Source organism: Tyto alba, unplaced genomic scaffold, assembly GCF_018691265.1.
Source record: "Tyto alba isolate M040663 unplaced genomic scaffold, T.alba_DEE_v4.0 Super-Scaffold_38, whole genome shotgun sequence".
Lineage (NCBI taxonomy): Eukaryota > Metazoa > Chordata > Aves > Strigiformes > Tytonidae > Tyto > Tyto alba.
Window position 1 is genome coordinate 24,115,838 of NW_024881313.1, and position 26,205 is coordinate 24,142,042.

The window sequence follows — 26,205 nt, forward strand, 5'->3', positions numbered from 1 at the left end:
ACCCACTTTGACTCTTAGGAAATAAAATTTGTGGTAGTCTGGCCCTCACAATCACTGAAGCAGAAGCCTCTGTGAGCCAGACTTTTTCCTCATTAACATATATAAAAATTCTACTGTCTAGATAATACTTTTCATATTGAAATATTCTGCCTATGCCTGATAGGGCTGCAAGGTACCATGCTCAGGATGCAGGCAATATTTGTGAAGGAAGACTTCAAGGATTTGTTGGCAGCTTGGGAACATTAAGTTACCAGAAGATGACTGGTGACACGGTATTGGATAATTTTGTTCTTAGCAGACTCGTCACACTCGTAACAACTAAAAGCACAGCAGAAGTATCTGTATCATTACTGCTTCAGATGATCTGTTATTTTAGCCCCAAGGATATGCAGGCCTCTATTCATGAACCTACATTTGCAGACAAGATAAAATCTTGACAAACTAATACATCTGGCTGAACCCAAAACTAGTATATATCACACTATAGGGTGTTAAAAATTACTGTGTGTGCAATTTGCATTCTGTAAATTAGACTAGACCAATTTAAAATGAAGCCAAAAGAAATTTCCATTTCAAAGTTGTCAAACTCCCTCCCCCTAGAAAATGGCAAACCAAAACCTAAAGAAAGATTCCAACAGTAAATTATACATTTAGGCCTAGCATAACACAAGACATTTAGTGCCCCCACCAATTACAGCTATAAATTAATTATCTGTCCCTTTGTTTCCTGGTACTAATATCCAAATTATATTTGACGGATTATATTGAATGCTGCTACTACTGGCAGACAAAAACCTTTTTAAATGTGTTCACTTCTACTATACCTGCATCGCTTAGCTCTGCTAGTTTTTCCACATTTTGCCCAAGACATTTTTATAGTATTGGCCAGACTTAAGCTGCTCTTAATATCCAGAGAAAAACATTAGAATTACTGAAGTCTGCAATAAATTTCTGAACTGCTTTTGTTACTGAAAAAGCACACTTTCTTCATTTGATTTATTACAACAAAAATCAAATGAAATCTCTAGGTATTCCTTAGATCAGACATATGCAATTTGTTATAAAAAGTCTACTTATCACACTTTTGCACTGCACTCTGTTGATGTAACTGTAAAATCAACTCAACCATGTTATTACTTGTTGTATATAGCCCACAATCTCACAGTGATCACACTAGTAGGTGGCTGAATTCTAGTGCTGAAGAGTGACAAAACTGTTTATTAAAAACTAAATTTAATGTTCCCTTGGATATGAGTGATATAAAAATACAGCTACTCAACAGTTCATAACAAACCCTGACAGAGGGTCATATTTCTCTGCTCTGCTGCTTTCAGAACAGAGGAGATTTTACTAATGAAGCATCAGTCTAAGTGCTACCGCAAAAGAAACAATAAGCAATTGACAGGAACGGTTACTCATTGTTACTCCAATGGTTACCTTTGAAAAATTTAAGATAATGTACTTTCTAATTTTTTAGGAGACTGAAGCAATCATTTTGATTAGATAATAAATGCTGTGGGGAAGTCATGGCCTTGGCAGATTATAGAAAAACAGAAAGCTGACTAAGGATAACATCTTGAGTCTTCTGCAGCTATGCTTACACCTGTCCTTGGCCTACAGAAGCCCACCTCTCATTCACCTTTCTGTCTACTTGTTTATTTACTTATTTTAACATAGTACATGGCTTTGTTTCTTTCCATTTATATGTTCTACCTTCGTTGACCACAGGTATTTATTCTGTTCTTTAAAAATTATTTTTTCCACATAGATATAGTGATTGATCTGTAAGAGCAGAACACTGACCTAATTCTTTTGAGTTTTAGTACAGCTTGATTGCCAGGTTCAGACTAGTAACCATGGTAGCTATGTTTTACTGTCATCTCCCTTTGGTTTAGCAAGCTTTTAAACATGGTCTTCTAAAGCATCATTATATGCAAGTTAGGACATCCTGTCTAGATAGGTGGACTACCAGATAGGTGAAAAACTGGATGGATGATCATATTTGAAGGGAAGGGGTTATTTGTCTGTACTTTACTGGGTGACTCATTACAAATGGCGTTCCTCAGGTGTGTACCCTTGGACATACCCTGTTTCACATCTAGAAGAGGACACAGAATGGGCCCTTAACAAGTTTCCAGATGCCAAAATGGGTGATGCAAGCGATTCACTCAAGGGCAGGGCTTCCATTCAGAGAAACCTTGATATGCTACAGGCATGGGCTGGCAGTACTTTGTGAAATTTGATCAGGACAGATGCAAAGTCCTGCATGTGGGATAGACCGAGTCCCACAACAATACAGGCTGGAGACTGACTGGCAGGGGAGCAGCCTGGATGAAAAGGACCTGGGGGTCCAGGTGGGCAGTGAGCTAAGCACGAGTCCACAGCACACGCTGGCAGCAATTAAGGTGAACAGAAGACTGGGCTGTACCAGCAAGAGTCTAGCCCGCAGACAGAGGGAAATGATCCTTCCCCTTTACTCAGCAATTTAGACCCTGTGAGGAATACCCTGTCCATGATGGACCCTCTACTACAACAAAGATGTTGATAAACTGGGGCAAAGCCAGTGGAGGGCCTTCAGGATGGTCGAAAGCTGAAGCACATGACCTGTGAGGAGAGGCTGAGGGAACTGGGCTTGTCTAGAGCTTGGAGAAGAGATATTTTCATGGGGACACACCAGCACCCTTCTGATACCCACTGAGAACACGGAGGCCACTTCTTCACTGAGGTGTGAGATGGGAAGACAAGAGAAGACATGGTGGGACGTCAGGTTCCCAAAGTTGTTGTCATCAGCAACCTGTTCTGAATTCAGTGTTACTCCTGCTGACTGGGAGGCTGGACCAGGTAACCTCCTGAGATTCCTTCCAATCTAAATGATTTTGTGGTAAGCACTGTGCTAATCAGCAGTCCTCTGTTTTACCAGGTCAAAAACAAATAAAGTAACTTACCAACCAAAACTACAAGCCTGTATTTGTCATTAAGTTGTCGTCTATATTTTGCAACTTCTTCGTATGTTGGGATATCTGCTGTATCATACTGATCACTCTTCTTGCACTCATACATAGATTTGTTTGTTTTTTTATCTTTTCTGCTAAGACGAAAGCTTCTTCTAAAACCAGCTGCAATAAGAACAGGTTTTTTTCACAGTAAGAAAATAAGTCTTCTCAAAACATTTGAAAACAGTCTCTTCCAAACATTCGAGGATTGGTGCATGGAATAAAAAATGAATTATGTTTAATAAGCCAAATCATTAGAACAATATTTTCCCCACAGTTTTTAAGTGTATCAGGTGTCTATTTAAACTGCAATATTATGATTACCAATAAAATCGTAACAGTTACAACAACAAGCTGTAAAATATAATTACAATAAATTGTTAATATAGTTAGATAATTTGAGTATATTATAAATCAATATATAAACACAAGGAAATTCATGCAATCTGGATTGTCATATCACACTTAATGCATTTCTATTAAATCACAACAGCACACAAACATCAAATACAACATACGGTATAAATATATCTGGTGGTTGAAAGGGTTAACGAGAATTAACTCCTTGAACAAATTTTTGTGCTTAGGTCCATGCTGATAGCATAAAAAAAAAAGTGCACAAAACCTTTCCTGAAGATGTTTAGAAGTAAAACCAAACAGTTAAATTCCAAAATACTATGAAACATCTTAGACAATACAGTACCCATGTTATTGATATGTTAGCATGAAATTAGAAGTTAGTATTCCTATTAAATTTGCATTTACAGTTGCATCAACAGTGTGACATCTACAGTGCCTATTTAGAAGACTGGAAATTTCATATAGCTTTTAAGTACTCTGAAAAGAGACAATCATAGGCATTTTCAAGCAGAACAGCACAAAACCCCCCTTCTATGCTGTATGTTAAAATTCCTCTGTTACCTTACAGTTTTTCAAATAAATCCATTACATTGCATTATATTACATTCTACTGGCATCTCTGTCACCACTTTTGTTCTAGAAGGAAGCACAGGAAAGACTGCAAAGAAGGACTGCAAAGCTGATTTCATTATTTGGGGGTAATAAAGTAAAACACAAACTACACTTTAAATACTGGAAAAATCTCAACACCTTTTTTTTTTTTTCCCCCCGGAACATTTCATAGGACAGTAAACATGTGTAAACTTTTGGTGACCCCAGATTTTTCAGCATTATGTTTTCATAAACTTGTAATAGCACTTATGTTTAGGTATTTGAAAAGTAATCATATTACATTTTTTTTTCTTCAAAGGTAGTATCTGGCAAATTCAAGAGTCAGTTCTGCAAATATTTAGAACCAGATCTGAGGCAAAATCCTACAAGGCTTAGTTACAGGCTTAGCATTTTGCAGACACAGTTGCACTTAGTGTAACTGTGACTGGGAAGCCTGCCATATGAGGAAAGGCTGAGAGAACTGGGTTTGTTCAGCCTTGAGAAGAGAAGGTTTAGGGGAGACCTTATCACCATGTTCCAGTATTTAAAGGGTGACTACAAAGAAGATGGAGATTCCCTTTTTATAAGGAGTCACATGGAAAAGATGAGGGGTAATGGGTACAAGTTACTCCTGGGGACGTTCCAGTTGGACACAAGAGAAAAATTTTTCACAATGAGAACAATCAACCACTGGAATAATCTCCCCAGGGAAGTGGTGGATTCCCCAACATTAGACACTTTTAAGATTCAGCTGGACATGGTGCTGGGCCATCTTGTCTAGACTGTGCTTTTGCCAAGAAAGGTTGCACTGCACCAGATGATCCTTGAGGTCCCTTCCAATCTGGTATTCTATGATCCTGTGATAAATCTTTGCAGAATCTGGATCACAGAGGATGTTAAACAAGTTATTTTATTGATGTGAGCCCCTACACCTATGGGAATCTACAACACAGCATACACACACAAAGGGAAGAAAAATTTCTTTGAGAATACAGTGACGTTGACCCATTCATATTCAAAATATGAGTAAGTAAAATGAAAATTGAAAAAGGAGAAGAGCTAGCATGCACAGAAAAGGCTGATGACATTTTTAAGAGCTACACTATTGTCTGGATTGAGAAGGACATGTGCTGGGATAGAAAAGGGACCAAAATACGAGATGAAAACATAATGAAATAAACTGAGTTGTTATTCTTTAAAGAAGAACACTAACACTGAAGTGACTGCAGTCAGAAAAGCCCTGTTGGAGTGCTGACAGCTGTGAGCTTACACACCCAAGAGAGGGCCTGGGAGATCCTGTCTGCCCTAGGATTAAGTCTGACATGACACAAGGATGTTTTCTTGCTACATAACTGCACCTAACTTTATAGACAGTTATGTAAAGAGAGAGTAAAAGTAACATTAGCAATACAGACACATAAAGTGAGTTACGAGTCTCCTGAGGCCTCATCTAAAAACCTCCAGATTAAAAAAATAAATGAATCAGTTGCCCTAAAAGCAAGCTGAAAACTGTTCTGAATTTTCTCCTGTATAATAATTTTATGAATTAAAAAAAAAAAAAAAAAAAAAGAAGATAAAAAAGAATAATTATTCACCATTTGCTACTAAACAGTTTACAGAATAATGAGCTTTTCCCCAAAAATCAGAATCCACGTATCTGGAAAAGGTAAAAAGTAAGGGTAGTGATCAAATGAAGCTAAACCAATCATGTCCATTACAGTTTCATGCCAACCTTACAAGTACCAAGAGCTCTGTTCTGTGCCTCCAAGTAGTTGCCTCAGAGCACCATTACCAACAGCTTCTTAACTTCAGCTTACATGTTGAACTGCAGAATCTTTAGGAAAATTATTTCTGCAAAATCTTCATATCAATTCAATTCCTGCTGTTAGGTTTTAGTAAGACCATTTGTAACTTTTTCCTCTTTTCTCCATCCACTTTATTCAGATTTCACTACCAAACTACCAGGCGGTGAGTTATTTAAGAATTTTCATTCCTTCTTCTCTTAAAAGAGGAAAAAGCAGATTTTTTTCTTTTTTTCTATCAAAAAGGAGAAAATCTTTCAGTGCTGTCTTCATGCTGGTTTGTCCCTTGTCACCCTTACAGGCTGCATATAAAGCATCACAAAGACTCAGGTTATACGGTTCCACTACTAATGTGAGTTTCCTTGATTAAAGCATATGGTATTGCTGTGACTAAAACTCACAGGTAAAATGAAAATAGTAATATTGTCCTGTATATTAAGGAGGTTCAACAAGTTCAACTAGGACTTAGGTATTACAGAAAACTTGTTATATTAATTGAACAGAACAAACACATGAGCCAGAGATAGTGAGGCAGATTTCCAGTATGGCTGATTTCTATGCAGTGTGCTGATGAAGACACTCCATAAAACTACTGGATATTAAATATCTGTGATACGCTGATTGCTTTGCCATTTTAAGACTACTGTCAATTTGAAAGTTGTTCTAACTGTTCCTCAGAGCCCATCTGAATAGCCCTATAAAGAAACCCAAGAAAGCTTGCTTTAAGGAGATTTCAAAATCAAGGAAAACGTACAGTTTGGAGAGGAAGGATGAGACTGTTTCAAATATATCCAACATTTTTATGATACTGCTACTGTGCTCCTGGAAACATGATTCTTCCTCTCTCACATCTGCCATTATATGTCCTCACATATGTGGCTTAACTTTACTGTGACCTTCAGAAGCTGTATTATAAAGAACTGGTAATAACTATTTTCTCTTGAACTCTGCATTTATAATTGCATTATATGTTGGGTGGCTATAACTGTGCAAAAAGATTAAGCTGAACTGAAACAAAATCATAATTTCAAGGAATAAAAACTTCTATGATCAAGCAAAAAAATACTCTGCTCATGTTTGCATATTTTACAGTTTAGGTAAGATTAAAAATAAACTTCATATATTTAAATTAACAATAGAGCATTATTAAAAATATAGTGAAAACCACTACGGAAAAACAAAACTAATACTGATATGCAATACAAAAATAAAGTTTCTATAAAATGATTAAGCTTAAAAGTAAATTCCTATGTAAAGAACAAAGGGAAAAAGCATTGCCTGTCCAGAACATTTGATAATGAATAATGATAATTTGATAATGAATATGAAAGGAGGTACAGGCTACATTGTCCATGGAATATGGATATCAGCAGAGATTAGCCTCAGTTGCCACGTATGCAGACTATAAAATAAAAGGGGAAAATACTGTCACTAAATCAATATAAAATTCTGAACATTGAGAAGCTTGCACCAGCTCACTGGGTTCAGCTACATGACTAGAAACTTATTGAACATGCAAACCCATAAACTGCTGCTGGAATGTAACAGATTTGGTAAAGTAAGAACAGCCTCTGGGAAGAAAATATGAAGAACAAATGTTCCCAAACTACAGATGTCTCCAAACCTTGTAACACTTCTCAACATGAAATAAAAATCAAAAGCTGCTACTTACAAACTTAATTAAGGCCCAATCCAAGAGAAACTACTTACATCTCTAAGAGTGAAAAAAAAACCCTAGCAGAAAAGCGTGATCATTCTTTTAACCATCAGCAATATACATTTGATTATCTCAGAACATCCTTATATTTGCATAGAGAAATCCACTTGGAACTCACTCAGAAATCCAAACTGAAAACAGGCAATGCGTGAACCTGTCTCCCTTGAAATATTTTAAAAGGATGCTGATGTGAAAAGCTGTGCTCACTTAGATTTAATTATACAATTCTAAAGAAGTAGTGAACAAAAGATTGAGACTATGTTGTGTGAATTTAAATCTAAATATATTAATGAAAGTAGAAAGTTAATTTCTCAAATTCAGAGAAATTACACTAACAGGAAATATTACAATATGAATTCACCTATGCTTCATAAATTCACCAGTAAGGCTCTGGAATTCTATGTAAAGCACTTACACATGCTTTTGTTCATTTTCATTCATTAAAACAAGTGCTTAAGTATGTGTTTAAATTATGTATATTCTTCAGTGAATTTAGTCTAACCTTACATAATTTATAGTGAACAAATGCTGTTTAATTGTAAATGCATGTACAAGTACTTTTTGTATCTACATTACCGACAAAGTAAGTTTGGTAACATGGTCATTATCTAGGTATGTAAGAACACTGTATTTTCACTAGATATTTCTGGATTATTTTTTCACCCCCCAAAATTGGGATTTTTTTATACTGGCTCATATACTGACTATTTCTATTGTTACACAGGAACTGCACAAACACAGAGCAGACGTCGTACTCTGCTTGCTTCTGGACTGATTCCCAGCTTGCACATTTAGACGGGGTTAATAAAAATTTAGATTATGTCTGGATTTTTAAGACAAAATTGAGAATAGTAAACAGATGATATCCATCTATATTTACTGTATGTTCATAAAGGTTCAAGTAATGTACCTAGAATTTAAGCTTGGCAAAGGCAAACTACTAATGTTCTCCCCAGCAATTCCTCAGGAAATTACTGCAGAAACATACAATACTATACTGTGACTTAAATATTAGAATTTGGTGAAAAATCATTAAATTTATCTGAGTCAGTTTAGAGGGGAGGGTTCAAATTAATAGCAGCATAACCTTGGACATAAAAGATCTGACCCCAAATGGTACAGACATTCTGCTTTCTGAAAGCTGCCTCTTCTGTGGCTCTTCATGACCATCTCGTGTGGCTCTAAAGTACATATCCTTTCAGAGAGGGTCAGATGTTCACAGAATATCCTGGTTCACAGATCGAAATGCCAAAAAATAGAGTCCTCAACCCATAGTGAGCCATAAAATCAACTGAAAATTCATTAATTGATTTTAGAATCGTCATAAGTTCACTTGATTTACTTACTATCAAAAGCAGCATGAAACATGACTTAGTAATTTTGTTTTTTGGAAGTTATTGGTGTATCAATGCTTGGAAAACTGTTTCTAGAATTCAGACATATGAACAATTTACCATATTTCAGCTTACCTCATACTAATTGTCCATATGTGTGAATAGATACAAGGTAATAAAAGTCAACTCCATCAGCCGTTAAGCTAATTCAGACTACCTTGCTCTTGTAATAGGTTACAACATACAGACAGGTATACGACACATACCTGACACTCAGGTGCCACTAAAACATCCTGAACTTGTTGGTGTGATCCAAGCCCTTCAATGACAATGTTTAGGTTTTGTTTTCAGTGTAGTATGTTTAATCAAGAGTATATGTTACAATAGACTTGCTTATAAATTCTTAGTTACTTAGAAATCAAGGAGTGCCATCTCTATCACCTTTCAAGAACACACACTCAGAAAAACTGAGGTGTTCAGGATTCACTTCAAAGAACAGTACTACAAAATACAGGTGGACATTCAGAATAATCTGTTTTCAAAACTCAGACATATTTGTTTTCCCACTCTCCCAAAAAGTAACACGCAGGGAAAAAGGTATCTTTGGAGGCCTTCACTACCCTCGGGATTGAAGGAGTATCTACTCTGACGAGTGGAAAAGAAAGAGGCCCTCCTAAGCAGGAAGGTAAACTGCAGCAGTTAGATATGGTATTGGCTCCCATGTACCTAACAGAGGTTTTATAAAGTGTCTCTGCCTAGGACTCCTTTACCTTATGGACTATCTGAGCTTCATACCTTGCACAGCACATAGGACAGAGTTTTGTGCTCTCCCTGCCTGTGGTCAGTAAGTTCTGTTCAAATTACTACACTTTAGGCAGTGGTATTTGTCCAGCTGAGAAAGATAGTCCACAGCAGTCTGTTCCTTGAGCAAGTATAACTGAAAAATAATTTAGCAGAAAAGAAACCCTAAATGTGTGAATAGGATTGGGCTCCTAATGGTTTGTGAAACAAGAAGACACTTATACCACGCTAAGGTTTTGGAAAGAGGTCACAGGTCTTTCAGTTGTCTAGTTTGTGTATTTCTGCTGTAGTTTATATACCACTTTTAAAAACAGTAGAGTGCAATAAGAAAACCATTTCTAATTTACAGTACCTGTCTAGGGTATTTCAGTGAGCCCACTGGCTTGGATGTGCTAAGGTACTTTGACAAGTTTCTTCCCATTCCTCTTGTAGTAGGATGAAAGCCTTGGGAAAAGGGCTGGTTGCCACAAAATCCACTCCAGCCAGCCTTCAACTGGCAGGAATTCTGGACAGTTTCAACTAAAATATTTTTACATAGCTTTTAAAATGGCACAAATTAAAAGGTTGAAACATATTATGGAACATTCACCTTTTTTAAATGTTACTTTTGTTTGAAATTTGGAATCTTGAAGCTGAAGCCAAAGGGCTCCTTCCCCTCCTCTTCCCTGTTCCCCGCAATGATACATTGAGCTCAGACTGGCTTTGAAGCTAAATTTAAGCTATTGAGTTACTATGCCTTACTCTATTTTGTAATGTGGAAAAGAACTGGTGCCTGCAAATTTGCTCTGTACTCTCACTGAATCCTCCCAAAATTGTTAGATAGACATGTACAAAGAAAGTATAAGCAAAACTTGGATAAACCTTGAAAGTGTGTCTTTAAAGACTTACTCAAACTTGACAGTACAGTAACTTCTTTGTTTCATTAAACATACTGCTTACTTAATGTACTTTAAAAGTCAGCACTTTTCCCAAATTTATATATACTTTTTATTTTTACTTAAAAATCAAACCAGTATTTTAGTACCTTATCTTTAACCAGATAAAGGCATATGCTACATAAACCCTTTATGTCAAATCCAATGAGCCATTTTTAAAACCTTTTCATGCTTTTCTCATGCAGAGTAAGGACATTTGTATGCAGATTACCCCCAAAAGCAAAGTGGACACAGTGGTTCCGGGGGAAAAGAAGCTGAAAGAAAGGAAGAAATTGCCTTTTGCAACCAATTGCTCACCTAGATAGGATCCACTGTTGTGACCAGCACATTCAGCATCTTCTGGACGAAGGGTAAAAGCATACAGAATAAGAGCCAAGAAATAAAGCAGAATAGTTAGAAGCCCAGCAAAAAATACAGAAGAAATTACTTTTAAAATGACAACTGTACAAAGCATAGCATTAAAAAGCCTTCAATAAGCCATTTTCTTAAAAACATAAAACAACATTTATTGTTTTATATTTTAGCTGGAGATATTCTGGAATTTTGCAGCATGCACACTGATCTTTTTATATTTTCAAGCAAAAATTGTGATGACAGCAAACATTCTAAAAAAGAATTCTAACACTGTATTATTCACACTTTATCAGTTAATAGAAAATACGATGCCACTTAAAAGAAAGCAAAATGTATTTGATGTAAATCAAGCCTTTTTCATAAATTATACATTATCAGACTTTAGCTTTAAGTTTTGGCTCACTGGATTAGACAGAAAGGTTTTTGATCAAAAACACATCCTCTTATTTGATATAAAATAGCTATAATGTATATTTTTACATGCCAGAGGCCCTTTGATCAAAAATATGAGCTACAATTTCTAATGCCTTTATAAACAAAGGCCTCTTGAATTTAAAAAAAAAAAAAATAAATACAAGAGATCAGCTGCTATTACTTTAACATATGCTGCAAGCATAACAGTAACCGGCTACACTCAGAGGGAAAATGGTAAAGATGATACTACATGGATGAACTTTCTATCATCTCAGAGAAATACTTCGTCAGTATTAATTAGAAATGCAAGCCCTCTCATGGCCATATAATTAAGTCAGAACCATCTCTTTCCAACCCATCCCACCCAAGTTTTGTGAATATTATTTTATGATACTACTTTTCTATACATATTTTCCAGAAGTTCAAGAGAGAGAAAGCAGTTTAAAACAATAGTTCAAATTACTGATCTTTACATGAAGCAACCACGAACATTCTGGTATTTTTTATCTGCTTTAAAAGATGATTCAATGTATTTGGTGGAAATATAAAAGCATTATATGTATAACATCTCTTAGAAACGTTGGACTATGTTCAATTTAATTCTAAACACATGTTCTCTAAATAAATTATTGGGCTATGCAGGGAAACTTTTGTACATGTACCTTCAATTTCCTCTGAGAAGCACAAAGGAAAAATAGGAAAGGAAATCATTAAATGGAGTGAAAACATAACTTAAGAAAGAAAAGTTAAATTGAAGAAGAAAAATGCACCTACCACACTCAACCGCTTCCTCATCTTAGAACAGCCAAAAAAACAAAGTATTACTGTTTAATACTTCATAAATAGGAAAAAATTTAGCTATATAAGCTACTCTCAAATCCTCTTGATAGCACCTATTATATTGAGGCATATACCAACATACCGACATCAAGTTTAGCTTACATGTTTAACTACACTCAGTTAGAAAAGAACCTAAAAAGACATTGAAATATTATGTGCACTTTAAAATTCCTATGTGAGATTCTTCCACTATTTATTTGGTAGCAATGACCATACCTAGTTGTCATGGAATATCTCTTTGGTATTAAATACAAATTTGTTAATTCCATTTAATCAGTCTTAACCTAGAATTTCTAAGAATCACTACCATGAACATGAACTTGGTATTTTTCTGCACTAAAGTAACAGCTGCTACTGCCCTTGGAGCTGCGTTTTGAAGAGGTTTGTTGTATTTTTTTTTTAACTTCTCTAGTTGTAGCTGAAACAATGCTGAAAGAATTTATATACTCTTGTAATTTTTTTCTCTAACACTATCCTAATATAATAGATCTACTTAAGGCTTTCTGCTTACCTATAGTAAGACAATAAATTTCTGCTTCCTTGATAGTGGAAAACATACATTTTTACAATCATCTTTGGGCTTTTATAGAAAAGCAAGATAAATACAATGTATTTTTGTTCACAAAGAGATTATGTACTAAGGTCTAGATTTATAGAGAGATTTTTAAATCTACATCTCATTCAAATTTCCTTTGGAATCTGGATAAATATGCCTAAAATATTTATATTCCAAAGAGTTTCCATGAAACATGTCTTTCCTTGGAACGTGAAAAAATTATTCAAGAGTTATTTTACAATCTTTCATGCGTAACTATGTACCAAAGAAAGGCTAAATCACAACTCTCCTGCCTATCTGACTACATGGAAGAGCTCTTCCCATGATATGTCATGAAACGGGTACAAGAGTCTCTTCTGCCAGGGGAAGAAAGCTGTTTTGCAGAATCATTTCTTGGTACCTTTTTTCTTGAGGACTTATGTTTTAAAATATTTATTTGGAAGACTTCTCTGAATCCTAATTAAAGTTTATTTCTACATTGAGGTGACCATACAGTTTAAGTAGGTTGGAAGGTCCTCTAAGGAAAGCACTGCTTGGTTGACCACATCTGGTGCCTTAAAAGAGTGTCGACAGTTTTGTGAGTTGAGAGTGAAAGCACTGGATTCTTTTGCCTCTCTTGACCTTAAAAGTTCCCAGTTCTTGAAGTGACAAACATCCTAAAGCTGGACCTAGGATGGCACGCTGGCTCCCAGTTACTATTTCTTTCTCCTCTGTGCTGAAAGACCTCTTACACTTCCTGATATGTATGACAAGTTTTTCTGTATTTCCATTTCTGTGTCCTTCAATAGGCTGCAATGTATCTCCTGAAAACAAGTTTACCAATGCTTAAAACCAGTTCACATCAATACACCTAAAGTGTCCTGAATTCAACAAAGTTATTTGACTTAACTAGTGTCTGTGCATTTTAAAGTATTCTGTTTGGTATTTTATGACTGGAAACAGACAAGTTCTCATTTATGAACATGAAAGACTGGATTAGGTGAAAAAGAGGTCTGTAGGTACTACACTCACTCAAGCCTGACACCTGCAAGTGTAGGAGATGGTGGAGCTACAGCAGCAGGGCTGAGAAGAGCTGAAGAGAGCCCCTGATAGAAAAGGGAATGGTCTTATCCATCAACCAAAGACATTAGAATTTCCATGTGAACCAGCTGATCCCAGAGAGCACAAACCAAAATGTTTACAAGCTGAAGTTTAATGCTGAGATGAAGTGAACGAGTTCTGAACTTTGTGTTCTGTTAAAAATCTTCCTTCTTAAGACTGCTCTTGGTTTTCTTGGGCTACCCGTAAGGTTGAAGACAACAGTCTATAATGAAAAGATGTGGGAAATCAGTAGGTCTTCATAGCTTAAAGCTGCTAAGAAAGTCATCAAAATGTAGTTCCCAATTTGAACTTCACCAGGAATTTTACCAGGGCTATTGCCTGTTCCTAGTAAAGCCAGAGGTTATTTGTCAGGAAACTGTATTGCGATTCACCACTAATACAGCTCTGTGTGTTTGAAGCAGGTGTACACATGCAGCAGGTATGTGCAGATATTTGCTTTACGTTCCAGAGTTTACAGACATGGAAAATTGGGGACAGTACAGTTCCAGTAAACTTAAGTGGGGTGAGAAAGCAAGTAGAGGTGCTTACCTGGAAGGAACAAATGAGACTAAAAGAGGACAGAGGCTAAAGAGGAGGAAATCTCACAGGAAGTAGGAAAATAAAACCAGTGATTTGTCACATTTTGTATTTTGATACAAAAAAAAAAAACCCAAAACAAGTCATAAGCCAACATGGAGCAAATAAAACATTGAGAAAAGAAGAAATACATTCAATTAAATATAGTGTGGTAAGAAAGGCGAGGAAGTTACAAAGAAAATAGTCATGGAACAGGCTCATGAAACAACAAAGCAGTACCAAGACATAAATGGGGAAAAAAAGAAACAGGAAACACAAGCACAATGGAAGCTTAGGAAGTAGGAGTGTTTATTCATTTTAGAAAGATTTCAGTGTAGCCAATACGCTAAACTGTAATAATGCAGAACAGTACCACATACAGTGTATTTTTGCATGTATTTTAACTGAAATATATTATGGTATGTTTGGGGGGGCCTTACTTAAATTATATTACTTATGAAGCTCAAAAGCAGTGCCACTCCAGGAACTTCCTCCACTCTTTGGAACAGTCCAGCATCAGATCAAAGTTTTTAGCTTTTGCTGACTTACCTTCAACAATATTTCCATCAAAGAATCTTACTTAAATGTTTTTCAGTCTAAAATTAGATCCAGCAGCTCTGTTCTAGTTTCTTATCACAAGCAAGTTACATTATCCCTTAAATTCTATTTCACTCTACTAAGCAAGAAATTGTGACATACAATGATCTGTGTAACAGTGAATATATGAAACATTCCTGATTTTTTAGTGATGAACAGCCCCACATAGCAACTGACATTTATACTGTTTTGCAGGTTTTTATCCTATAGTTTTGTAGGTCAAATGATACATATATGTTTGTGCTACAGGAAATTTAAGGTGATCTAATTTAATCCTCTCATAACATCAGATAACAGTATCTCTACCAAGATAATTTGGAAAATGAAGGAGGACAGTCTTGCGGTGAAGGACAGAGCAAGAGTTTGAGATCCATTTACACTTCTGTCTCGTGTGACCTTGACTCAAATGTCATCCAGCTCCAGGTTTCCTTAATTTCTCTGTGGTAGCAGGAGGTTAATATTTGTAAGGATAGAAGACTTCTGAATAAAGATGCTGATGTGCTAATTTAACTCTATGTCTCTGGCTTATTTTTTGTTTTTACTTATAACTACCTGCAGGTGGGCAATCAAGTTTCAAATAAGAACACATAAAAATACTGAGAAGAAAGGCAGAGTTAAGACTGTGCAGCAATTGTTACAAGGAAAAGAGACCTACTATACATTTATCCTAAATGTTTGGTCTTCAAATACAAGTGGTACAAAGCATTCATTCTTTTAGTCTGTTTAAATTCTTTTGTTGGCAGAACACGATCTTCAATTCACAAGACACTCATCTATGGATAAACTAGGTTACTTCTTGTTTGAATGAACATCATTTGGCTGCAGTTAAATATTTCCTCTTGCTCATACAATGCCAATCACATATGGTAAATCAAAATTGAAAGTAAAATGGGTTTTAAGCCCTAGAAAAACTATATGATGATGGATTTGCCACAGTAAGTATTTACATTTAGCATTAAAAATAGAGAACAAATGTATTTTCATGGAAAAGACATCTCTGAACAGCTCTGTCGTATATGCTGCGTACATAGACATATAAAACTATACACACAGGGTATGGATATACACATACGCATGCACTCCACAAGTTAACAGAAGTTACAGGCTACACTAGTATTTAATATAAAGTTACCAGTAATTTTCATACCAGAGACAACACATATATAACATAAGAATAAACACAGTAAACCACTGTGAAAGCAAAATTATGCCGAAGGATTATAGTGTCTTGGTTGGGTCTTGTAGTTTAATAACTGCAGAACAGTAAGTTATTTGGTTGTTGTTCAAAGAAAGTTACTTTTTTTCCCCTCAAAAAAACAGGTGATCACTGTTTTATCGATAAATTAAAGCTACAAATGCAAGAATTACCATGTTTGCTGGCAACAGTATTACAGTCAGAGCATGAGTAGTCCTTGTATTCAAGTTAACAGACTGGGAGATATTAAATAAATGAATTCTTCCCTGTACGGAGTCTCACATCACTCCTAGTTAGCCAGGATGCAGCGAGAGGAGAAATCACAGAGCCAACTCTGGCTACAGAGTTGTGCCCAAGCTAAGGTAACCTCCTAAAGCCAGGAATGCTGTTAAGGATTATTGAGGAATACCAGGCGAGCAGGTTTCTGGGAGCTGGCATTCAGCGGTGGCTCCCGAGCTCAGGCGTGCCAAAGCTGATTGCATGCAGCCAGTACAGATTGCCTGTTCTGTACCTCCCTCCGCGGCCCACAGAGCTCCCTCACACCCTGCGCCAGGAATCCCGCACGTTCACCATTCCAGCATACGGAGGGTTAGTCGTACTTGCACAATCATATGCCTCTCTGTTTCTTTACTTTCATTCCATTTTCCTATTTCCTTTTCTATGCTGCTTTTTCTTATAATTTTTCCCCCCAAGTATAATTTTCCCATAGCATTAATGCACAACACTGCTTTTTGCTGAAAACTTATTGCTGTTAAGTATTGAGAAAAATGCTGAAAATGCTTGAGAGGTTTGTCATCCCACCATCATTTCTGCATTAACCCAGAGTCTGGAAGGTAACACTATCAATCTTATCAGCAGGTCAGCACATATAACCGCCACTTATCTCATGCTTTTAAAACTTATCAAATATTATTGTTGAACTTATTGAGGTTTTCTACCAATAATAACAAAACGAAACAGGTCAGAGTTCCTATCAGTAATTTTTGCATTCATCATTTCAAAAACTTTAGCCAAACAAATACGTTAGTTTTTGATTTAAAGGAAATACAGAAAAAACTGAACTATAGTGCAAATAGTGGCTATAGCAATGCTCTTGCATAACAGTGTTAATTGTGCTAAACTAATCATTGCAAAGCCTATCTACCATGGGGTTTTGCCTAACAGAGTTTATGGGCAGCTTTTGCCCACCTGTTCTTCCATTGCCCTTGTTGCAATACTTTCTCCTTTACTTCATTCTCAGTATGAAATTTCACTTCCCTGCTTCCTCCTTTATTTCTTTATTCCTACTTTTTCTGCATCTTCCTCTCAATGTAAAACCATCTCTTGTCAGTGTAAACTCCACCTATATTATCAGTTTCCTTCGACCTTACTCCCAGATACCATCAAGCTGTACACCTTCTCCATTTTCAAATGAAAAAGTGTTATTTCACTTACCTCTCAATATGAAGTGTCCCCTCCTCCAGTGTACACACGACATGTTAAAGGTTTGACAGGTGCAATGTGAGAATGATTCTGTTTTGTTTTTCAAGAAAATTGCTAAATGCTGAAAGAGGTGTGTGTATGTATCTTCCACAAAGCTACCGTACTTATATTCACTTTACAGATAGACACAATGAAACAGTTGATTTGGCTATTAAAGTGAAACTAAGAAGTGGCATTTCCATTATAAACGGATCTTTTTAATAATTTAGAACTAGGTCGGATTTCTGTTTTTTCAGTGCAATTAATCCTTGCTGAAAAAGTTCTGTGGAAAGTATCATCTACTCTGTTTCCTTGATATGTGTATACATACAAGCATCACCAAAAAAGCCCACTTTTATTTTGCTTCCAAATTTATGATACACAAATATGTGTACAGTTTAATTACTTTACACCACATGCATTGCTGTGCTGAACAGAGTAAAAAAATTCAAAATGGGAATCAGAAAGAAGGCTTCCCAAAAGTAATCCAATCTAGCTCCCTGCAGGTTTTGAAACATAATTATCAAAGGAAATCCTGATGGATGTTAATGTTACTGCAGATACAGTTATTGACTATGTTTCAGAGAGCTCTTTTTCTAGCCAAATACAACAGTCCTTCCCAGTTCCCAAACTGGCTTGAAAAGAGAGGAAAAAAAGAAGTAGGATATTTCTCATACGTTACATGATTTTGACTAATTTTTAGATTAATTTTCAAATAGAAGGACAATACTACCCTGGAAGCCGACCTAAGAACCAAGAGCTGACTCCCATTTTCTGGGTATCCAAGAAAAAAGAGTATTTATCCTTGATTCTCCCGATCAAAAACAAAGGCATACACCCAGGTTTCTTCCTCATTACAACATATGGGATCTGTGGAATCAGCTAACTGAACAGAGCAGGCTGACATCCAGTGCTACTTACCATGTCTCAAGAAAGCTTCCCGCTCCTGACAGGAAAGGGACTTTTATTAACAGCTCTATTGAAGTCAATAGGTTTTCATCTTTGGGAAGCTCTATCAGCTGGCAAATTGCCCCTTCCTTCCAAACTGCTAAGGAAATTAATGTTGTACTATTGGACAGGATCAACTGTAATAGGAAGCAACCTCTCAATATACAGATAGTTCAGGAAGATCTTCAGAATGTCAGCTTCCCCACACAGTTGCCATTCCAAACATTGGAGAACCCTATATCAAGCTGATGGCCTGTAGTATAGGATTAAAAAAGAATCGGATGAAATCAAGCATTACCGGTTTCCCACCTCCTTACATGGGAACTTGTTAAATAAAACTATAGAGGATGACAATCAGTGGGTCAACACAACACAGAAAAGGGTTGAAAAAAAAAAAAACAGACTCAGCAGTCCTTTCCAACTTTCTGTTCTCTGTCCTACCTTCCATACATGTTTCCGATACTGGCAGTATACTGTTTGTTCAGCTGAGCAACGCATGATTTTCCCGCATCTCCCAGTTTTGGCAAGGTGATTGCTGTGCACAAATACAGACATGGCCTCCACACCTCACAGCTTCACTGCTGTGCTTGGGAACATGAAAAAGCTGCCTAACTTGAGAAAGATCACAAGGGTGCAGAGTTTCCCAGCTTATGTGGAATCTTCTTGTAAAGCCAAGCAAGTGGAAGGTTTTCCTGAGAACAACTCAAGAAACACCCTAGTCACAACATTTTTTCTATAGTTGAATTCTGGTTCTTAAAATGCCTCTGCTATGAAGGATTTTAATTCCCTCCCAGCACTAAATACATGCTTAGTCTTTGAATGCAGGGATGGACCTCTACTCAGAACAGCACTTCCCCTCTTCCCATGGAAATCTGGCAGATGTAGCAGCAGATTGTCCTAAGTAATTGGGAAGACAGAAAATGACAAACCTCTATTACTCTGCAGCCTTTCCTCCTTCAAGAGGCACCACTGCTTTCTAGGTGGTATTTAGTTGGACCTTGCTTTGTTTCAAGAGAGTCTAAAGGGAACGATAATAGGCATACTGCTTGTCCCTAAGGCTCTGTCATATTTTAAAGCAAAGAGGAGGAAGAAAGGAACTCTTCTCCCTTGCTTAAGCTAGTCAAGGCAAAGTCAGTGGAAACAGCAGAAACAATCGTAGACATCATACTGTGGGTCTTCCTTAGGTTGTAATTTTGGCAATTCCCAATTAAGTTCAGGTTGCCTGTTTGGAAGGGTGAGATGCATCTTGTAAAACCTTTCATTTGAAGGTCACTAAAAAGATGCAGTCCATTACAAAAGGAATCATGCAGTGTTGCTCTAGCAGCTGATTTACCTCTTAAAAGCACGAGTGCCACCTTAATTGAAGGCTCTTGAGGGTATTATCCAGATTCAAGAACAGTGGACAGAGAGAAATAGCTATAACCTGGGATCAGACACTTTTCCAAAACTGGGGCAGAGCAACTTGACCTAGAACCTAGAAAAACAACAGATTTACTACAAGCTGGAGGAGCTCCTATTTCTTTCTAAGATCTATGTAAATTATAAAAGTTGTAGTGCAATGATGTAGTCTGTTATTGTAATTACAATGCTAATCATGGGCTTTGGAGTTAACAGTAGCATCAGGTCACACAATCAAATAGTGAAATGGAATGAAAGATAGAAAATGCAGATTATTAGAAAACTAACAGTAATTGTCAAACTTCAGAACACAAAAGCCATAGCAAGGAGTTAGGAAAATTGCAATAGAAACCTTGGTGAGAAGTTTTAAAGTTAAAAGCACTTAGTTTTGCACTTAGTGTGCCAGCATTCACTATTTACCATAGTGCCCATGCAGTTTCTTTTAATGTTGGAGAATGAAAGATGGTTGGAAATTTTAGACCACTTTCTGAATATTTCTGGTTGAAATCACAAACATGTTTGTATTTAAGGTTTAGATCCTACTGAAGTGTGATAGTGTCTATGTTGTACTCACTTTGTTATGAGTCTGTACAACTGAAAGAAATAACAGGTCAAGTAAAATATGCAATAACACTTAAAACAGATGTTGATGTAAATTCCAGTGGAAAGAAAATATTTGTTTCGATATATGCACTTTCTTAGAGCTTATTTTTCTTATATTGTGCAACTACTGTATTTAAAAGCAGTGCCTATTAAGAATTAATTGGTTTTAAACCAGTAAGAAGTGGTTCTGTGAAAGCCTGTCAAAGAACTCAATGTCCTGACTTTTAAAAATCTGTGCTGCTTTATAGGACACAAAAGCACCAACTATATGAGGGGAGAGAAAGGGAGACTATCTGACCTTTTATCTCTCTCAATATAAATTTGACTGCATTGATGCAGTCCAAATGATATAAACTGTTGAGCCAATTCTGTACTATTTCAACAGGAAAAGAACACTCTTCAACCTTTGTAACATTATATATCAAAACATTAATTGGGCTCGGTGCTTCAAAAACAAAATCAGAGGGTTATGAAAAACTGTTAGCTGCTTTTAAACCTTTTAATTTCAGCTCTGGTAATTGTTTTCCTACTGATACAATGTGTTCAAGAAGCTACTGTGCCCAGGAGAAATGCATCCTGTAGTCACAAGGCTGAAACAAACTGCTGTTTTATAAGGTTAGAGATCTGGAATATGATTTCTATTCCAGGTTAACAGACTTACATGATTTTCTGTTGGAAATTTTCAGTGGCTGAATCTGCACTTCTGGTCTTCTTAGTGCAAATCTCCTATAAAATGGGAGGTGGTAGGGGAAAGACACAAGCTCCTCAGTTTTCACTGCAAGTTTGGGATTAATAAACACTTAACATATTGAGACAATTGCAAAGTATCTAGAAGATTTTATAAGAAATTAAGTTAAAAAAAATGCATTCTATTCACAATCTTAAAAAATTAAATCCTCAGCCTCTAATTTCTGTAAGCTCTCCAAAACCTGCCACAGTTCTTATTCCTGCATAGTACATCAGTGTGAATACAGATACTGACGTGCTATTTTCCATATGTTTTTTTCTTTCAATCTGGATCAGTGTTATCCTATCAGTTTTTGTCATTATTAATTCTAGCCAGACAAATAAGGAAATCCAAAGTATTTCAGCAACAGGTTTCCAAGTTCAGTTGTCTTGCTGCAAATGGAGGTTTATCATACCCATGTAATCTATGAGCATTACGTATAACAACTATGCTAACTTAACAACTCAGCAAATAAGTGTCTTCTTTTACTATAAAAAATAATGAAACTATGCTTCTCAGTAGCTCACCTCTCCTGGAAATGCTTTGAAGGGATCAAGCCTGCTCTGGGATTGGCATCACCTTCGTGTTTGGCCTGCCACCAGGTTGCATCATCCTGGCTCATGATCTGAAGGATATCTCCTTTTCTGAAAGCAAGTCCAGCTTCTTTACAAGGAATGGCTTTATCCTCATTAGGATCATAGTCAAATAAGGCTCTGATAAACATCTGAAACAAACCATGTTTTATCTTTAGAATCAAAATACTAAATGTAATCCAAAGGTATCTCCCTTTTTTGTCTTTACTGTTCAAAACCATTGAACTAAATAATGTAAAGCAATAAACGTTTACTGTGTAAAATATCCTTATGGACATCTAACATTAGTTCATATGGGAATCTTAAATTCCCTACTTCTGCAACCACAATCCCAATGTAGTAAAGGCTCTATGATCCAAGGCAAGTAGGAATTTGCAGGTGAATTGCGTGCCCATATGGAAAACAGAAGAGAAGATACTTTTGAAGCAAGGTGCTACCAAATGTCTTCTACCCAGTGTACAATGGAAGAAAAGGAATACTTGGAAGCAAGCCAGGTCCTCGCAGAAGACAGAAGACTACTAATGTCAACTTCATGGCTGTAGAGTTAGGGCTTAAGCACCATGTTACACCCACTCGCAAATCTAGCATATGAGTACTGAAGTGTACAGTACACTACACATTATCACATTAGAAAAACTGAGTCCGGAGGCATAAATCACATTCTTGGTTCTGTCATCCAAGCAATCCATATATATCCTCAGCATAACAGTTACTGTAATAGCTTCTGAAACAGTCTTGCCTACCTTGCCTTCCTTCACTGGCATTTCTTCCTTCACACTAGGTATAATTTTAAATGTAATTGCTCCTTGAGACTGAGCCTGGTGAACATTTGAAAAGAAAATGCACTGAGAATTAAACTGTACATATCAAAGAAATCTTAAAAGGAAAAAAAAATGAAATTAATTTAAAAATACTCAAGTATAATGCATCTATCCTCTCCCACGCATGATCCATGGAGTTTGACAGCTTCACCATACCAAACTTTGCACTGCAAAGATTAAAATACCCACTTGAAACGCTCAGTTTTATTTGCTTCACTGGTGGGCAGAGAGGGACTGTTAAAAACTGGGACCTGCAGGTTTCAGAGGTCCCACTTCTGCACTGAAATCAGGAGCAAATGCTACAGCTAAAATTTACGCATATTAGAAGCAACTGCTGGACTCTTGGCACAGTTTGGACATCCCTGGAAAAATCCAACTAACATTTCATTTTAAAAAAAAAAAAAAAAATTCTAACAGGCTTGTGCCATATTTATCATAAAAAACTATTTGGGGGTGTGTGTGTGTGTGTGTGTGTGTGTTTTTCTTTTGGCAACTTTAAGAAACTAGAAAAGAGAAACATATTTGAATAGGCTACGTGTACTAAATGGAAAAAAAGCCCTCCACTATAAATCTTAAAACAAGTTAGCCGTCATCAACCACCTCATCCATTCATCTTTCCCTGCATCCCACTTAAAGTGTGTCTGGCTGCGTTTTACTTATTAACCACAATATATTCCCACTGCCTCAGTGACATTTTGCTATTGAAGGAAGTGCTAATCAGCTGGAGCCTCTGCTACTATTGCATGCAGCCGACAAGTTTCATAAAACTAGCAGAGTGCATCAGACAGCCAGCGATTTAAGCAAAATGGAAACAGGCCTGTCCACTACCAAGCGAGACATACTTCTGCCGGCATGTCTGCAATCCAAGAGCTCACTGTTTGACAAGCAGCAGCCAAGTTCTTATTTCACCAGCTGTAGGACTGGAATCAATAATTCTGTTACTTTTGAAACAAGCTCTAACTAGCTTTTGATGTTTATATTGTACCTCAAGGAAGTAAATGGGGAAATTGTTCACACCTTTTCTAGTGCTATTGTGTTTCTAGAGATTTTTAAATATTAATTTTTGCAGGAAAATATGTTTCTATAGGGAACACAAAACCATAAAGCAAGTATAAATATCAGAGGGCTAACACTTGAAATGTATCATTTCAGTTATTGAACCAAAACTGTGAGACAGCCACTCAATTCAGCAGGACAGCAAGGCATTTATGCATACAGAAATGACTACACCATGAATACAAAGAGCTGTCGCAACCCTCATTAATTTCTTTGCTGTAAAAATATTAGGTATTCCTGAAAAAGTCTAAATTACTCAATTTGCAATAGTGCTCCATAAGCCATTAGGCTGGCTTTAGAGACTGTGCAGTTCAGAGGAGTGCAAACATAATCACATATAAGTGGTATACTGCAAATCCATATAAAAATATAGTCTTAATACACCAGATATACAGTCTATCAAGAACACGTATTATGAGTGAATTTTCACACGGAGTTAATGTGTTATAAATGAATACATTTTAAATATTTTGAATTCAACAGATCACGGTGTGCCTTAAAAACTGTAGATTACACACTGAGGTCTGCAACATTCTGCAACATATTTATAGCCATATTACTGTCATTAATTGTTTACAAGTAATCTGTAATTACATATATATGCAATGCATGGGCAATCATTATTTAAGAGAAAGGAAATAGATGTTTGTAAATGCTGGCACTGGAAGACATTATTGTAGAATATATTTTTCTAAGAAATTCACCAGAAATCATAAATCTAATTACTTTTTTTTGACTCCTATAAAATATTTTTTAAATGTTTGGTTTTTAAAAATGTATTTACCAGAATCTGTATTATTTCTTCAGGTTTTTTATCATCTACAGGAATCCCATTGACTTCCCTCAGTTCATCACCAACATGAATAAGACCTACAGAAGATAAAGAGGAGCTGTTAAACTGTAGCTACGTATTATACTAAAAATGTCATTTTCAACATTTTTTTTCTCCTTTCTTCATCCCCTTTAAGCTCTAACTTAAAAGCAGGAATATATGGCGAACACAACTATAGCTACTGTCCTCACAGATAATTTTGAGATGGTTGGTTTACTCACCTCCCTTCCTTTCTCCTGAAAATTAGTACCATTTCTCTATGACTTTTGCAGACTTTTATGCAGATGTTTGAGAAACGTTGTCGTGTGCCAATTCTTTTTCTACTCATACTACCTTCTTATTGCTGCACAGCTGCAAGTACTGCAAAGATCACTTAGGCTATGAGTGCAAATTTGTGGCACAAATGCTCACTAATTTAACTATATATATATATAGATTTACTCCATTACCCCATCTAAGTGTGAAACACAGCTGTCCTAGATTCCCTTCAGTGAAAAGAGGCACTTTTGAGTAGAATTCAGGACCTCTTGCTTGAGTTCTTGCAGACTTTGAGCATCCCAAACTAAACAATAGCAGTCAAGGATGGTATTTTGAGATACACCAGCTGAAACTCCAAATGGACGTCCTAACATAAAATAATGCAACCATCCCAAGTTCCTCCATCAGCAGGTTGTAATCTTGGCATATCCCATCACTTTTAAGTGGATGTCTTCAACTGGAAACAAACCATGATATATCTAAAATACCCCCTGTATCTGCTAACTCAGAGATACTTGGTTGTAACTGAATTGGGGAAAAAATTTGGCATGAATATTTTCACCAGTATTGAAATATTACTTTGGAAAACTGTCCAGACCCAAAATATTCTTGTTTGTGATAGTGACGTATTTAATTTCTACAAAATACGACATTTTATCTCATCTTGTGCCAAGTTCTAGAACTTGAATGGCTAGTCCTAAGCAGTGACACCTTACCACTTCTATCTGCAGCTCCTCCACGCATTATCCTGGCCACCACAATTGCACCAGTATGTTCATCCCTTTTAATAGTAGCTCCCTTGGGTTAAAAAAAAAAAAAAAAAAAAGTTACTTGGCTAATCTCACCACAATTTTAATTCACTACGCTAAAAAATATTTGTTATGTAAAACTGCAAGAAGTTGACATTGTATCGATATGTAAGCCAGAAGTGATACTTGCTCATGAAAATAATATAAAAAATATGCTCCTCTATTACCATCCTCTTAAAATGTGATTTCTTTTGCATTCAGAAGTAACTCATGCATTCTGTATGTTCACAGCTTTTTAAAAAAAGAACAAATTATAGAAGTTTACTTTTCAACTTAACGTTAAATGCAGCATACCTTACTTGAGTCTGCTGCTAAAACCGTACTAAACTACTGCTGAAAACTGATAAATCATTGTTCCTACATTAAAACAGGTCATGTTACATACTATGGGTATAAAAAATTTATCTGTATTCATAATTGTTTCACTTTACACTCAGAACTGCCTGTGCACCCACTGATCATCATTTTGCTTTACAATGTTATCATTAAATAAACACGAATTTGAGAATGCCCCTGCACGTCAGGGCTCACCTGAAACACCCGTGGGACAGAAA

At 36.3% G+C, this 26,205-nt stretch overlaps 1 protein-coding gene across 8 annotated transcripts in view; it reads right to left on the reverse strand.

Annotated features, from left to right (window-relative positions):
- Positions 1-26,205, reverse strand: part of MPP7 (membrane palmitoylated protein 7) — a 157,149-nt gene that overhangs the window by 13,562 nt on the left and 117,382 nt on the right. For 3 of the 8 annotated variants that reach the window (XM_042802051.1, XM_042802045.1, XM_042802049.1), the window contains 9 exons: positions 25,559-25,640; positions 24,537-24,622; positions 22,619-22,693; positions 21,810-22,006; positions 21,217-21,281; positions 12,076-12,096; positions 11,964-11,975; positions 10,831-10,872; positions 2,946-3,116 (listed from right to left, as the gene is read on the reverse strand). In XM_042802051.1, the coding sequence (XP_042657985.1) occupies positions 2,946-3,116; positions 10,831-10,872; positions 11,964-11,975; positions 12,076-12,096; positions 21,217-21,281; positions 21,810-22,006; positions 22,619-22,693; positions 24,537-24,622; positions 25,559-25,640 (751 nt within the window). The remainder of the gene's footprint in view (positions 1-2,945; positions 3,117-10,830; positions 10,873-11,963; positions 11,976-12,075; positions 12,097-21,216; positions 21,282-21,809; positions 22,007-22,618; positions 22,694-24,536; positions 24,623-25,558; positions 25,641-26,205) is intronic. The other 5 variants (XM_042802048.1, XM_042802052.1, XM_042802046.1 and 2 more) reach the window with 4 other exon arrangements.